Source organism: Chinchilla lanigera, unplaced genomic scaffold, assembly GCF_000276665.1.
Source record: "Chinchilla lanigera isolate Chin_1 unplaced genomic scaffold, ChiLan1.0 scaffold00178, whole genome shotgun sequence".
NCBI lineage: Eukaryota > Metazoa > Chordata > Mammalia > Rodentia > Chinchillidae > Chinchilla > Chinchilla lanigera.
In genome coordinates, this window is record NW_004955579.1 from 27,199 (window position 1) to 42,543 (window position 15,345).

The following is a 15,345-nucleotide window of genomic DNA, read 5'->3' on the forward strand; positions in this document are numbered from 1 at the left end:
CCCAGCACCCGCGGCGCACAGCAGGGGCCGGGCTTCGCGGCCGGAGGGTCCCCCTGCCAAGGCCGCGGCTCGCCCGGGGAAGACCAGACCCTCGGCCGCCGCCGCCGCCCGGAAGCGGGCTCTGCTAGCGGCCAACGAGGAGGAGGACCGCGAGATCCGGAAGCTGGAGCGCTGCCTCGGCCTGAACAAGCGCAGGAGGAAGGGCGACGGCGGCGCCGTGCCGCTGAGCTTCGCGCGCGACGGGCTGGACTACATCCTGGGGGCCCTCGAGCCCGGGGCAGGCGGCGGCGGCCTGTACGGGAGCAGCGGGGAGGAGGACGGGGACCGGGACGAGGCACGCCCCGAGCGCCAGAGCGAGGAGGCCGCGGATGGGGAAGCGCGGGCCGCCGACGATGAGGACGAAGAAAACGAGGAGGAGGACGCGGATGAGGCTGTGGACCCGGAAAGCTGGGAAGGAGTGGGAGGCGGCGCGTGGGAGAAGATGGGGAGGAAGAGAGTCCGCTTCACGGAAGATGAAGATCTGGAACGTGAGAGTTTGGAGAGAGAGGACACAGCTCCGCAGGTGTAGTGCAGACAGTCCAGGCCCTCCGGAAAACTGGGGAGCAGGGCGCGGCGCAGTGTGGGCGGTGGGTCGGAAACAAGGGCTTCTGCAGCCTGCTGAACTCTCAGCGGGCCTCTCGTGTAGAAAGGGCAGGGGCGAAAAAGCAGCGGCGAGCTCTTGCGATTTTACTGTTGAAGTGTGCATAGAGCAAGGGGCAAAGTGGGATTTGGCCAGTGTCAGTTACTTGCTGTTTATTGCCCTCCTCTCAAGGAGCGTGTTGGTGAAAGTACTGAAAGGTACATCCCTCCGCAGGGGAGGCGGGCCGTGGAGACAGTGGATGTCCACAAGAAGGCGGAGCTGGACAGGCTGAAGAAACAGGTCAAAGGCCTCGTTAATAGGTAACTCTCCGTTGTTCTGTCCCTTCAGGAGGTTGTCTGCATCTCAGAGTACAAAAACTGACAGAACTGCAGGACCGGCCTTGTGGGGGTCCTCTGTGTTCTTGTCCTGATGCGCCCAGGCTCAGACCTTGGGGAGATGGGTGCAGCTGTTTGGTACTGTGAGTCCCCTCAGTGTCTGAAGCGACCCCTGGGCTCACACCGTCACTGAGCAGCATGGAGGAAAGGGGCGGGGCTTCTGTGTCACCCCAGGAGCCGCCGGGGAAGGCCTGGCAAGGTCCAGGCTCACTGATGGGAAATGCGGTCCTCCATCCCCCTGGTCACTATTCGCGTCTGTGTTTCTCATTGTCCGGAGGTTCCTTTGGAAGCTGCTTAGACAGACCTCGTTCCCTAACACCCTTCTGCAGTTCTTCCATTACTCTCCCTCAGAATCCCCACACCCCTTCCTCAGACCCTCTGAAGGTGACCACTACCCTGACTGCCAGCACCTTACCTGGTTTTCCCAAGAAAGTGTATTGCTTTTTTGTTGTTTAACTTACTATTCAGAAATAATTCTAGGTTCACAGCGAGGACCTGCGTGTTGCTACCTGCTTGCCCCAGATGATAACATCTGTGGCTAGAATACAACTAAAAACAGTGGGGAGGTGACACACAACCCCCAGAACTGTTCTGGTTCTGGTCTCGCTGTGCTCGTGTGTGTGTGAGAGAGAGAGAGAGAGACAGAGAGAGACAGAGAGAGAGACAGACACCCTGTGCAGTTTTTTTGGGTGTTTTTGCGGTGCCGGGGATTGAACTCACAACCTTGCGCTTGCCAAGCAGGCACTTATGCCACTGAGCTATATTCGCAGCCCCTTCTGTGCAGTTTTATCATGGGAAGATTTGGGTAATGGGTACCAGTCAGGCTCTCATGCCACCCCTTTATGTTACACTGGCCCCTCTTTCCCCTTGTGTTGCTTTTTACTTCTTTTTAATTAAAACCCAAACACGCTTTTCACGGGGTGTGCCAGAATTTCCCCATGTGGTGGTGCGCTGTTCAGACAGTTGGTTCAGTACAATCACGTGTACACTGGGAGTCACCTGTCTGATACCTTTTCATCCATCCCTGTAGGTAGGGTGGCCTCTGCTTAGTGTAAGAACCCAGGATGTTGGTACCACTTACGAAATGGGGAAGTTAGTGCTTTTCCTAGCAACGCAACACAACCTCAGGATGGTGTCGTTTTCTCTGGGGGTAGAGGGTGTCCTCATGTCCTTTTTTTTTTTTTTTGGTACCAGGAATCACATTCAGGACCTTGCGCTTGTCAGGCAGGTGCTGCACTGCTGAGCTGTATCGCGGACCCTCATATACATTCTTGCAGACTGAGAATCCAGGGTGTGCTTCCCTGGTGTGTGTCAGCTAAAGGCAGTTATTTCAGGGTTGCAGAGTATTAAGTGGTGATAGGCAGTGTACGCTGGGTTGTGGCAAGTAAGACATTTTACTAGAGCAGAAGTGCTTAAAGTAAGGTGTTGATAATACTAACAAGTCCTCAGTCTTCAGGCGAACTGCAAAGTGGTCCCTAGTGTGAAGCGCTGTTGCTCTCCACATTCATGTCCCTCTGCAGGCTGAGTGAGCCCAACATGGCATTCGTAAGTGGACAGATGGAGGAGCTGTACATGGCCCACAGCAGGAAGGACATGAGCGACACACTGACCGCCACCCTTATGGACGCCTGTGTCACCTCCTCGGCCATGCCCAGCCGGCTGATGATGGAGCACGTCCTCCTGGTCAGCATCCTCCACCACACGGTTGGAATCGAGGTACTGGCACATTGTGGGGTTCAGCAAGCAGCTGTGGCAGGTGTGGGGAAGGGGCAGCCCACCGTGTGCCCTCACGACTGCTTAGGCATTCGCCTGTTTCTGGTACGGAAGGAGATGCTCCTTCTGAAGTTCTCTTCTACCCCCCAGCTTCCCTGGCTAGCTTTTCCCTGCACTGTGGGGTTAGTTGCTGTTCTAGTCTTCTGCACCCCATTGTTCCTACCTAGCAGTGGTCTCCTTATGGTAATGTTTGGAAAGATGAGAGGCTGTAGGACCTGCGGACACAGGAGACTGAGGGCAGGAGGGAGGTGGTCTGGACCCAGGGCGACCGGGCGCAGGACTCCCCAGCTCCCTCATGATCTCTGTGGTAGAAGATCTGCACCAGCTACTGTGGGACTCACTCTTTTGGAGTGATTTTTTATTCAAAGATCCATACTGGTTTTCCTGTATGAATGCAAGTCCATTTTCTGGCCATTACAAAGCATAATGGAAGCCTGGACAGATTTCCTGATGCTTGTGATTGCTGTAATTCAGCGCTGCGTGTGGCCAGCTTAGTACATCCCCGTCCTCTTAGATTACACTTCAGTGACTTAATAATTAACATGATTTTATTAGAGACAGTATTTTAATGAATTATGGGAAAGTCATAGACCCTGACTGTCACACATCAGGAATTTACTTGATTTGAAAACACGAGATTATTGGTCCTACTTCTCATTTAGACCTTTGCTAATAGCGTAAAGGATGATGAGATGACTTGCTCCAAGGGGAAGTCATTACTGTACTTAGCTAATGACATCCACTAAAACTTCTGCCAACGTGATGAGCGCTCAGGATGCCGGTTCCATTAAACTTGTTTCAACGCCGTCCTGAGAAAATTAGCCTCACAGGAATTCATGGAGGAAAAAACTAAGAACCAGAAGCCACCATGGCGCCTGCTGGGTTGCTTCTCTAAGTCACTAAAAGTATCTGCATAAATTTATATTAGAGCTCACACATTAGAATTAAGGAACATGCTTAACTAAAACTACTTAAGCAATGTGAAATTTCATATTTTTAGTGTAATGTGATGTGTAGTTTTGAAACATTGTACAGATTTTAACATTTGGTATAATTCTGTCTGTATGTTGGAAATGCCAGTGAGCTGGAAGCATAGCTCCGTAGTAGAGCACTTACTTGGCATACATGAGGTCCTGGGTTCAACCTTCAGCACCCCTAAAGGTGTGTGTGTGTGTATGTTGTGCCTCACGCCTCATGTTTTCTTGCTATAATACTCACACTAGGCGTTAAAGCCTTTGGGTTTGTGTTTACTGAAGAGGCCTGAACTGGGGTTTGCAGGTTAAATCCCTTACTCTGAGGATAAAGAGCATGTGGACTATGGGAGCAGGCTTCCAGGAAGTCAGCTGCCTCTGCTGCTCCTGCTTTTTTCTAAATTCTTCTCATGTTAATCTTGGGGACCCAGCCATTACATGTGCCTACTCCCATTCTCCCAGCTAGCTGGCAGAGCTCATCCTCCCTGAGATGTCCATCTTTCTCAGAGCCCTGCGTCCATCCTACCTGATGTCCTGTAGTCGAAACCGATAAGACCTACACCGATTTTATCCAGCCCCTCTAACCTGCTTCTCCTGGCGTATATCCTGGTTGCCCAGACCAAACACTGGGGAGCAGGGGCATTTAGCTTTCATATCCAGTGAAATGCCCTCCCCTGCCAGTCTGCTCGGGGTCACACTGATGCCAGCTCTTATTGCTCAGCCCACCATGGCTGCCTATTCAGGCTGTTGTCTCCTGGCTGGCCTGTTGGTGTCATTCCATGTCACCAGTGTCCCTGCTGCTGTCTCCTCCCTCTAGTCTCAGTTTGAGCGGAGATTCGAGAGAAGATGATGACATGACAGTTACACTAGCAAAACAGTGATTGCCATTTCTGCTTTTGGGTTTCATTGACACCATTTTGCAAAGTGGAAAGGTGGATTGTGAACGTGCCCAGGACCACCCAGTTCAGAGTCAGCCCCAGGACACACTTGGGGACGTGGATCAGAATGTGCCTGAGCAGTACGAAGACGGCCTCAGGGTGATCTTGCCCAGCTTCCCCAGGCCCATGCTAGTCCTGGCCTGGTGCTGTCCCCTCAGCTGCGTGCTAGCTTCCCTGCCTGTCCCCTGCGGAGCTCCTGTGTGTGGCGGGGTGCAGCCTCCCTGTGTGGAGCTGAGAGCTCGTGTGCCATGTGTGACCTCAGGGATGAAGTACCTGCCTGTTTGGAGTCTAGGAGGCCACTTGAGGATATGTTGTCATTTTTGCCCTTTAGATTTCATTTGTATCACTTCCTTATAAGAAACTAACTTGGAGGGAAACTGGCAAAAGCCATCTCCAGAATGAATGTTGTTAGGTGGCACTGTTGGAGATGCGGATATGTTTTTGACAGCATTTTTTAAAGTTTTTAAGTTTATTTTCCCAAGCAACCTCAATGGCTACTGGCCAAAATGTAGCACTTTGTGCTTGATCTCAAAGCCCAGAGGGTGTCCTTACAGCATGGGTTTGAGTACCGAGGAAGTCGCCCCTGATGTTGCCTGCCCTACAGTGTTCTGTCCTGGTCTGTGCTCATTGTAAGTCGTGCTGGAGTTGCTACAGGTTCTGCCTCCTTGGAGTGTGTGTCCTGCCAGTCATAGCATGTGCGTGTTGCACGGTACTTTAGAAGTGCTCGCAGTCTGAAGCAGGAGGTCTCAGTGACGGTGTGGTGACCCGCCTCTGCTGCCGTTCAGGTTGGTGCGTGCTTCCTGGAAGCCGTGGTGAAGAAGTTTGATGATATCTACCAGACCAGAGGCGATGGGAAGGAGTGTGACAACCTGTTCACCATCGTCGCCCACTTGTACAACTTCCACGTGGTGCAGTCACTCCTTATCTTTGACATTTTGAAGAAACTGGTAGGAACTTTCACGGAAAAAGACATCGAGCTGATTCTGCTGATGCTGAAGAACGTGGGCTTCTCATTGAGGAAAGACAACGCTTTATCACTTAAAGAGCTGATCACCGAGGCCCAGGCCAAAGCCAGCACTGCGGGCGGCAGATTCCAGGACCAGACCAGGGTATGAGGGTCGCTTGACACAGACTCACCAGAACTTAAAAATAAGTGTTTAGGGTAAATATTACTCTGCCTTTCCTAACGATTCCGGGTCTCCTTGGTCTTACCTAGTTTTGTGGTTTTATATTTTTTGTGGTGGTGGTACAGGGATTGAACCTAAGCAGTGCTAAGCTATGTCCCCAACCTTTTTGTATTTTACTTTGAGATAGGGTCTTGTTCTATAGCCCAGGCTGTGCTTGAACTTTGATACTCCTGGCTGTGGTTCATCTTTAATGTGTAGGTTTATCGTGTTTATTTACTAAGAACCTAGATAAATTTTTTGTGACTTTATTTTTACTTACTTATTTTTGATAGGGTCTCAGTGTGTAATCCAGGTTGGTCTTAAACTCACTGTGTAATCCAGGCTGGATTTGAACTTGTACCAGTCCCCCTGCCTCAGCCTCCCAAGTGCTAGGCTTACAGGCGTGCACCACCACGTCAGGCAATATTGTATGAATTTACAAGTCAGCTTACTTCATTCATTCATTCATTCGGAGAATTTTGTTGTGTAGGGGGCCTGGGGCCTGGGGCCTGCTGTCAGACTGTGGCTTTGCCTGCATCTTGCCAGTCTCACGTTCTCCGTCTACAAAACAGGGCCCTCCAGCTTCAGCCTTGTTTGCTGTTTGGAGGATAAGAGGTGTGGATGTACCCAAGGGACCCCTAAGGAAAAGGGGGTGCAGCTGTTGAGGAACGAGACAAGGACAGGTGTGGAGGCCTGGGGGGCCCACTCAGGCTGAGGCAGGGTTTATGCTGCTTATCTGGAGGCCTTGGCTGGTGCTGCACCTGAGGACGCTCCCTTTCCGTGTCCTTCCTGCTGCAGTGTGGAGAGGGCGGTGGAGTGTCGCAGGGGTCTGGGGGCATGGAGGCGTGTTTGTGTGTGTGCAGTGACAGTCCCCATGCAAAACAACACAGAGCTCCGCAGTGGCAGTGACAGCCATGGGCTCAGGAGGCAGAAGTGACCCAGCGTAGTGGGCTTCGGGCTGAAGGAAGCAAAGGTTGGGTTCCCCCTTCAGGTGGACAGGAGGGCATATGGGGGCCGCGCAGACCCGCAAGAAAGCCAGACTCTGCTTTTGAAATCGTGAACCCGATGCATCTGGCTGTCTGCAAGCGGAGCAGTCGGCTGTGTAGACAATCTGGGATGACCGGGTTTGGTTTCTCCGTGTTTTCCTTAGATTCGGTTTATGCTGGAGACGATGCTAGCATTGAAGAACAATGACATGCGCAAGATCCCAGGCTATGACCCCGAGCCGGTGGAGAGGCTGAGGAAGCTGCAGAGGACACTGGTCAGTGGCTGTCGTTCTGGTCTGTCTCAAGTCTTGGCGGCACATGGGTGCACTGAGAAAACAGGGGCCTGGCGGGCTCTGAGGTGGGAGCTGTGGGCTTTCCTTGGTGCAGTCTGGCTACCCGCCTGTGCTGGGGCTTGATGTGGGTTGCTGGACACAGGTGCGTTAGGTTCTCCAGGGGCTCCCGGAGCAGCTGGGCCCCACCTGGGCCCGGGAGGTCGGCAGGGATCAGGCTCATCCTGCCTGAGTCACATGACATCGCCTCTGGCAGAGACAGGCTCCTGTCACCAAGACCGTGGTGGCTGTCATGTCCCTTCATGACAACTTTCCACAGACATGGGTGAGAGACTCAGGCCCTGAGGACAAAATGCTGGGTGCTTCCTGCTTGCTCTGATGTTCGGGGCAGGCCAGCGGTCCCAGGAACTCCTAGCTACTGTCACACAGCAGAGAAGGTCGCTGTCTACGCCGGGGCGTGCAGTGGGTGCAGAGCGTGGCTGGCGGGTGCCCTCACCCGGGTGTCTTCCTCACCAGGTGCGCAGTGCCAGCTCCAGCTCCGAGACTCAGCTCCGTGTCTCCTGGGACGGCATCCGGAATGCAGAGCAGGCCGGTCGCTGGTGGATCGTGGGGTCTGCGTGGAGTGGGGCCCCGATGATTGACAACAGTCATCTCGCAGTCCCACAGAAGCCACTCACGGGGACGGTAGGGAGACCCCTGCTCTCGGGCTGCCTCGTCTGTTTCCAGCTCCCCGGAGGAGCTCCATACTGCTTTGCGCGGGGACAGGTCTGAAAGGCCTTGTAGAAAGGTTGGACAGGTGCAGCGGAGCTGTGTGCAGTCCAAGCTGCTCGGGGCTGAAGCAGAGCGCCCCAAGCCCCTGAATCCAGGGCCACCTTGTGCAACTCAACAAGGCCTCCTGTTAAAACAAAACACAAAGATACATTTGCTTCAGCTTTTGTTGTGTCTCCTTAAAGAGTTTGTTTTTGAGACAGGGTCTTTACTATGGAATCCAGGCTGGCCTCAAACTTACAGCAGTCCTCCTGCCTCAGCCTACTGAGTGCTGGGATTACAGGCATGTGCTGGCGTACCCTGCACCTTACAGAACTCTTTAAGGTTACAAAACACATAGTACAAAAGATCTGGGAGTGGAGTGGAACAAGGAGACGGTGTGAAAGCCACGCACTCATCTCCCAGATGCCTATCCCTGGGATGCAGAGCGTTCTGTTGCCCAGGGAGTGTGGGTTCCAGTCCATTAGCTACATCCTGCACATGGCCCAGATGTCCTCTCCTCCCCTCCTGGCCTCTCCGGCCTGGCCCTGGTTGCACTTGGTGGCTGTGGCTCCCCATGACCGGCAGCCACACACGTCTGACCTCAGCTCCCAGCTGCCCTCCGAGCAGTCTCCAGGCCAGGCTCTTTTCCCTTGGGCTTTTCCCCAGCTGTTTCCCAGGTCGTCCAGCCATGGGTACTGGCAGCACAGGGCCAGGGCCGGCATGGTGCTCCCCCGGAGACAGCCATCCAGACTTGACGGGGCCCGCTCTCCTTCTTCCTAGGTGAGCGCAAAGATGCTGGAGCTTGCCCGGAAGCAGAGGATGAACACAGACATCAGGAGGAACATATTCTGCACGGTGATGACCAGCGAGGATTTTCTAGATGCCTTTGAAAAGCTGCTCAAGTAAGGATCTGTGTGAGTGTCCCACCTGTTAATTAGACGTCATCTGGTGTGTGTGTCTGGGTGACTGGTAACAGGGCTGTCTGTGCTGAGCACCATAGGTCCCCAGCACAGCATACATAGCCCCAAGGTCCGAGGGCTCGGCCATTGCACTGCCCCAGGGGCTGGTGGTTAGCTAGTGCTGCTTGGAGAGGTAGAGACCTTCGTATTAAAACTAGCATTCTGAGTTTTTTCTTTTTTGGTGGTTCTAGGGATTGAACCTAGCTATCCCACTTAGCTATCTCCCAACCCTTGCATATTTTTTTTATTTTGAGACAGGTTCTTGCTACAATTGCTAAGTTCTCCAGGCTGAGCTTGAGCTTGTGATCCTCCTCAGCCTCCCCAAGTGTTGGGATTGCAGGCACGCATACTCATGCCTGACCCACCTTCTGATGCTTAATTTAAAACATCAAAGTGTAGTTTCTATAGTTCGTTGTGATAAATTTAAAGTACCTGCGGACTTCCACAAACTACTTCTAAACAATGTGATGTCAGCTCATTTTCTTTTATGTGCTTCATGGGGAGAATGTAGTTTGTGTTGTGATTCGGGTGGGGGCACCTTCTCAGCTGCAGGGCCTTGCTGGCTGGAAGCCGAGTCCTTTGTGAGTCTGGACCTGGCCATTGGCCGAGACTCCTGGGTCCTGTGAACCTGGTGCAGCTTCACTGCTGGGAGTGTGGATTTAGCCGACTTGTGTACCAGGAAGTCCTCCTTTCACAGCTCCCCAGGAGGCAGAGGCAGGAGGATCAAGACCAGCCTGAACTACATAGCAAGACCATGTCTCAAAAAAAAACAAAAACAAAACCCTTAATAATGTCTTTCCCCTATTTTTATTCATCACAGGCTTCAGCTGGGCTGGGATGTAGCTCAGTGGTAGTGAGGCGCGGGCTTCCATCTCCCGCACATGCACACAGAGCAGTTATTTATAATTCCCAGAAGCCGCGTACCCTCCACATGGCCCAGACTGGGAGCATGAAGAAGCCAAGATCCTCCCTTCAGTGGGGAGGGACCAGGACCCTGGGGCGTAGGTGGCTGCGCCTGTGTCCTGGGTGTGCCAAGAGCCGTTGGTGTTACGGCTGTTCACACTCTGGCAGTGGTAGGGCTGGAGGGACAGAAGACAGCCTGTGGTGGCCTGGGGGTGCTAGCTGCAGAGGGGCTTGGGTTTGGTGCATCGGCAATAGGAGTGTTTCCTGACCCTAGGGCTTGTGCACACCCACAAAGTGTGTTTCACGGTAAGTTGTACCTCGAATGTTTAAAGTGAAAACTTCACTGCCTCAGCCAGAACCTACATTTAGGTGCACGTGGTTGAGTCCTGCTAACGGGCCCCAGCCATAGGCTGTTGTGGCTGGCGTGGAATGTGTGGGTCATGCTGTGCCCTGCAGCATTTTGCCGTATTATTGGAATAAGCGACGCCAGGGCAGCAGGGCTCAGGGCTGTGGCCCCGTTGGGCTGCCGCCACCTGCACCGGCTCACTTTCAAGCCTCGGAAGATTTCACCTGAGCCGACGGCCTCTGTGCACAGGCTCGGGCTGAAGGACCAGCAGGAGCGAGAGATCGTGCACGTGCTCGTGGACTGCTGCCTGCAGGAGAAGACCTACAACCCTTTCTACGCCTTCCTGTCCAGCAAGTTCTGCGGGTACGAGAGGAGATTCCAGGTAAGCTGGGCCGCGGCGCCATACCTGTGCCCTGCTCTCGGCCTAAACACCCGTGTCCTGACGGCGGGCATTGTGGCCCCCGGAGGCAGCCGGGCCCACCTGCGTGGAGAGGTAGAGACAGGACGGGTGGTCGCCCAGCTCTGTCACGACGCGGGCCATTGGGCCCCGTGAGGTGGACTCTGACTTGGTGCACCGAGCCCTGCGGCTCAGCGGGGACAGGCTTCTCTGGCGCTTGATGGGGACTGCCGATTCTCAGGGGAGGCAGCGAGGGGCCGGTGCTGGGAACTGTTCCCAGTCCTGTCCGGAGGAGAGGCCGGGGGCCATCTCCCTAGAAGTCCTGATTGGGGATGTTAGAGATAAGTGGGTGAAAAGAAGAGCAAATAAGAAGTACGGTACCTGTGGACTACATTTTTAATAGTTTATTCTAATAGTTACTGCACTGTAATGTTCTTCTCTCTAACTGGCTACTAGATGACTTTCCAGTTCAGCATATGGGACAAATTTCGGGACTTAGAAAATTTGCCGGACACCAAAGTCTTAAATTTGGTTCACCTGGTGGCACACTTGTTGAAGACAAAGTCACTTCCACTTTCCATTTTAAAGGTTTGTATGATGCACGAAATTGTTCAAAGCACTGAGATACTAATATAATTGCTTATATTTGGCACTTTTAAAAAATACATTTCCCAAGATTCTGAAGACTATTTCCAATGTCAGCCACTGTAGAAGCTCACACAGAGTGAGTTTACGTAGTAAAGTAAGGCCGGGGAGAGGGCTTTTGCTGTTAAGTGAACGTTCCTTGGGTGAGGCCGGTGTGCTGACCCTCACTGAAATCTTGATCTGGTCACCGGGGAGGGGAGCACAGTGGAGCAGGATTGTCAGGGTGTGTTGCTGGGTCCTCAGTGTAGGGCATTTTAAAATGATGTCCCCCCTCTCGCTGGGTTTGAGACTTCAGAGCCAGGAGCTGCAGATACCCAGATGTCCCGTCAAGGGGGTGGTGGGATTGTGAGACAGGAAGCGGGCGCGAGGTGGCCAGTCCGACGTGGGCAGTGGTGTTCTGGGAAGTCTGAGGGTCGAAGGTGGGCAGCAGCGATGACCGGCTCTGACCTGAGGGGTGGCCCTGTGCCTCCCACCTCATCAGAGTGTCTTCTCAGGGGGTCCTCGATTCTTTGTGTGTGCTAGGGTTGGGGTCCTGGTCATGTGCTGGAAGTAGGGGCGCTCATTCTTCATAGCATTTCCTGAAAGCCGGAATCATTTTTAGCATGAAAAATACATTGTCCTTTCGTCATGGCACTGTCTCACCTTCCACTCACTGTGTGTGGCACTCAGCATGAAAGGGGCGTGCTGTCAGCCACCCCAGGTGATCGAGAGCTGTGCAGAGGAAGCTTGCTCCAGGGGGACAGAAGCCTGGAGCCACCCTGGGCTCTGCTGCATGGGCATTCCTGCATGCACTTGCACACACACACACACACACACACACACACACACACACACGTGTCTCCCTCCTGGGCAGAAGGTTTGTTTGGTTTTGGTTTTTGGTATTTTGAGACAGGGTCTCAGGCCAGCCTTGAACTCACTATACAGCCCAGGCCGGCCTCGAACTTACAATGATCCTCCTGCCTCAGCCTCCTGAGTGGGGATTATAGGCAAGCACTGCAGTTTCTCTGATTTTATCACTTATGTGTACAGTTAGCTGAGTAAGTGTAGGACATCTCCTGTCCTGCTGCTGAGTGGTCAGCTCTGGGCTGAGCTGTGTAGGAGGAAAGTGCGTCCGCACGGTGCAGCCCCTCCTGTTCTAAGCGCAGGGAGCTGTACCCAGTGGGCGTCTTCAGGGGTGAGGGGTCCTGGCTGTCGGCCGTGCGTCCTGGGAGCTTTGCTCACGCTGCCGAGCTGCTTGCTGCAGGGTTGGTGCCTGCCAGAGAGGAGGCCCCTGTTCACTTTAACAGCGGAAATGGAGGCGTGGGGAGGGCCTCGGTTACCCGTTTCCTGTACGCAAGTCGTGCAAGAGTTGACTGCATCCGTGTAGCTGTGTTTTCTGTCTCCTGCTGACTAGGTGGTTGAGTTCAGTGAATTGGACAAACCCCGAGTCCACTTTTTACGCCGAGTGTTAACCATGCTGCTGATGGAAACAGAAGTGGAAGACTTGAGTTTAATTTTTTCAAGGTGTGTACAAGCTTGCTCTCATTGTGTGGTAAAGGGGAGCAGAGACTGTCGCTCCTGGCAGTTTGTAAAAGCAGTGTGGCTGATCGTTACGTGTGCCTTAAGGTTTGTAGTGCTAGGCCTTGAGCCCAGCGCCTCACACATGGGAGCAGACATTCTCCCACTGAGCCACGTCCCTAGCCCTTAAGAAGATCCTCAGAGAGAATTCTGCTTCAGAAGCCATCGGGGCGGGGGCATGCCTGTTGTCCCAGCTCCTCGGGAGGCTGAGGGAGGATGATCATTCAAGCCCAGAAATTTGAGGCCGACCTGGGTGATGTAGATAGACCCTGCCTGAAAAATAAAAGTTTTGAAGGGAACTGGGGCCTGAGGGTGCAGCTCAGTGGTGGAGCACTTGGCTGTCCTGGCCCAGGCCCTGGGTTTGATTCCAGGCACCACAAAGCACAAACAAGAAAGAGAAGTAAACGCAGTTACCGCTGCAGCTCCGTGTGTGTGAACGGAGGAACCTGGCTGATGTCGTCATCTATGTGGTTCCCTTGCAGGGTGTCCGGCAACCCGAAGCTGGGTGTGCTGAGGGAGGGCCTGAAGCTCTTCATCAGCCACTTCCTGCTGAGGCCCACACAGGCCCCGCGGAGCCCCGAGGAGGCTGGCACGCTGAGAGAGAGGGTGGCACTCGCCACCCAGGCCCTGCAGGGCAGGGCTGCACCGCGGATGTAGCGGAAGCCGGGAGTGCGCTGGAGTCACGACAGCGTCTGCGGTGTTAAGTGTCAGCGTTTGAGGTGACTTCTGGTCCAGGGCCGGAGACAGCTAAGTGCATCATTGGCGCGGCGAGCTTGGGCACACCTGGGACAAGTTGGATTTGGTCAGCCCGCGAGTGTCACCGTGTGCCGAGCGCTGTGTGGGTGGAGGCTCTGAGCGCTCAGCCGACCTCCCACGCGGCAGAGACCCCTTTGTGCTTCCGTGTCTCAGCCGCTCCACGTTGGCAGTGTCTTTCTTAAAACTCTGAAGTCGCCAAATGGGAATGGACACTTGGTGCTGCTCGCTGCCAGGCCCGAGCCGGTGTGGAGGTGTCGCCTGCACGTCGGAGCTCACACATCTGTGAGACATGCACACACACCTGGAGTGGAAGCCCCAGCGCTGAGGAAGAAGTGGCCTGGGGACCCGGTGCACTGCCGACACGCTGTGCGTGATGTCTGCGGGCCCTGGAGCCCCAGACAGGACTAAGCCTCACTGATGAAGTTAACTGCTGGAACAGCCACCCAGTGTGAGGTAGAGGTCATAGGCCAGCACTGTCACCTGCCCTTCAGTCTCCCAGCAGCCAGGCAGTCTCTGGGGACATCGGTGCTGTGCTGAGCGCCCCTTGGCGTAGCTCTGTGGGGTGTCCACAAGCACCGTGGGCAGTTGCTGTGCTTGTCTACCCCTACCCCAAGGGTCTGGGCCTTCGTGTTCACAGGCAGTGTGTAAAGAGCAACACAGGTGGCCTGGCTGTCCCCAGCCCGACCCTGCTTTGGAGCCAGAGGAAAAGCCCTTGTCTTCCACGCACTTCTGATTGAGACAAAGGGTGGCAGTGGGCAGAGTGCTGCTTCCTGTCCCCACTCCTGGGTGTGACCGGCCAGGCCCCGCCTCCTGGGAGGTGCTCAGGACAGCATGTGCCTGTGCAGCACCACCAGCTTTGGGTGGGACGGTGCTGATGTCACCAGCGTGGCCATCGGTGGAGCAGCACGAGGCTCAGGAGAGCCACACCGCAGCACAAAGCAGCCTCGTGCGGTGGAGGTGAGTCCAGGCCGCACCAGTCCCACGTCCATACTGGTTTCTGTCCCCAAAACACGTTCTCACCAGGACCCTGATTGTGACCCCCGCCCATCACTTGGGTTTAGTATATGGCAGGTGGCCCAGAGGGTGCACGTCACGGGCATCACCAGGCCATGCTGACGGCTGTCCAGTGCGGCTGGTACCTCCGTCTTGTCCAGAAGGGTTGTGAGTTCAGAATGGCTTTTAAATGTGGAGATTTTTAAAAAAGAATCAAGTTGTATCAGGTACAGGTGCATAGTCCCTCTAATGAATGTGATCATTATGTATACCTAAAATGTACCAATAAACTTAATTTTTTTAAAAGGAGAGATTTTAAGATATATTAGTAACACGGACATTTGAAAGGTGCTTCAGGCTATGTGGGCGGTGTATGGTGAGAACTTGCTCCCCTGCAGGGTGAGGACTGGTAGTGTATAAAATGACTAAAAAGCCTTCTAGTGAGGGGTTCATAGTGTGTTAAAGTGTAAATAAAATCTATTTTCTTACATTCTGCATAGAGTGTCAGTTTGTTTTGAGAGAAGAGCTTTGCTGGAACACCAGCCTGCACCTTCCCTCGGGCTGGGGCGTAGCTCAGAGGTGGACCACTTGCCTGAATCGGCAGCCCCCTCTGGGAAGCAGGAGGCAAGTTCCCTGTCAGGAAGTGGGTGATGTTTATGCAGGTGAAGTGTATCCGTGTAATTTTTCTGTAAGTTCTAGTTTTCAAAAGCACTTGCAATTCAGAACTTTTTCTTCCAAGATCTAAAATACTTCGAGCTGGATGTAGTGGCACACACCTATAATGCCAACAGCTCAGGTGGCTGAGGCAGGGGAATCACTGGGAGTTCTAGCCCAGCCTGGGCTGCGTAGTGAGACCCCCATCTCCGAAAAAAGCCCCAAACAAAACAATACTCCAACCTTC

At 53.9% G+C, this 15,345-nt stretch overlaps 1 protein-coding gene across 1 annotated transcript; it reads left to right on the forward strand.

The window, feature by feature from the left end:
- Positions 1 to 7: 7 nt before the first annotated feature.
- Nom1 (nucleolar protein with MIF4G domain 1) lies at positions 8 to 14,939 on the forward strand (the record flags this gene model as incomplete). Its single annotated transcript, XM_013509670.1, is given in 11 exon segments — positions 8 to 562; positions 812 to 939; positions 2,535 to 2,730; positions 5,482 to 5,805; positions 7,013 to 7,123; positions 7,655 to 7,822; positions 8,669 to 8,790; positions 10,346 to 10,478; positions 10,950 to 11,081; positions 12,532 to 12,641; positions 13,178 to 14,939. Coding segments are annotated over 11 exon segments (1,680 nt in total). The 3' UTR covers positions 13,353 to 14,939.
- Between the last annotated feature and the right edge of the window lie 406 nt (positions 14,940 to 15,345).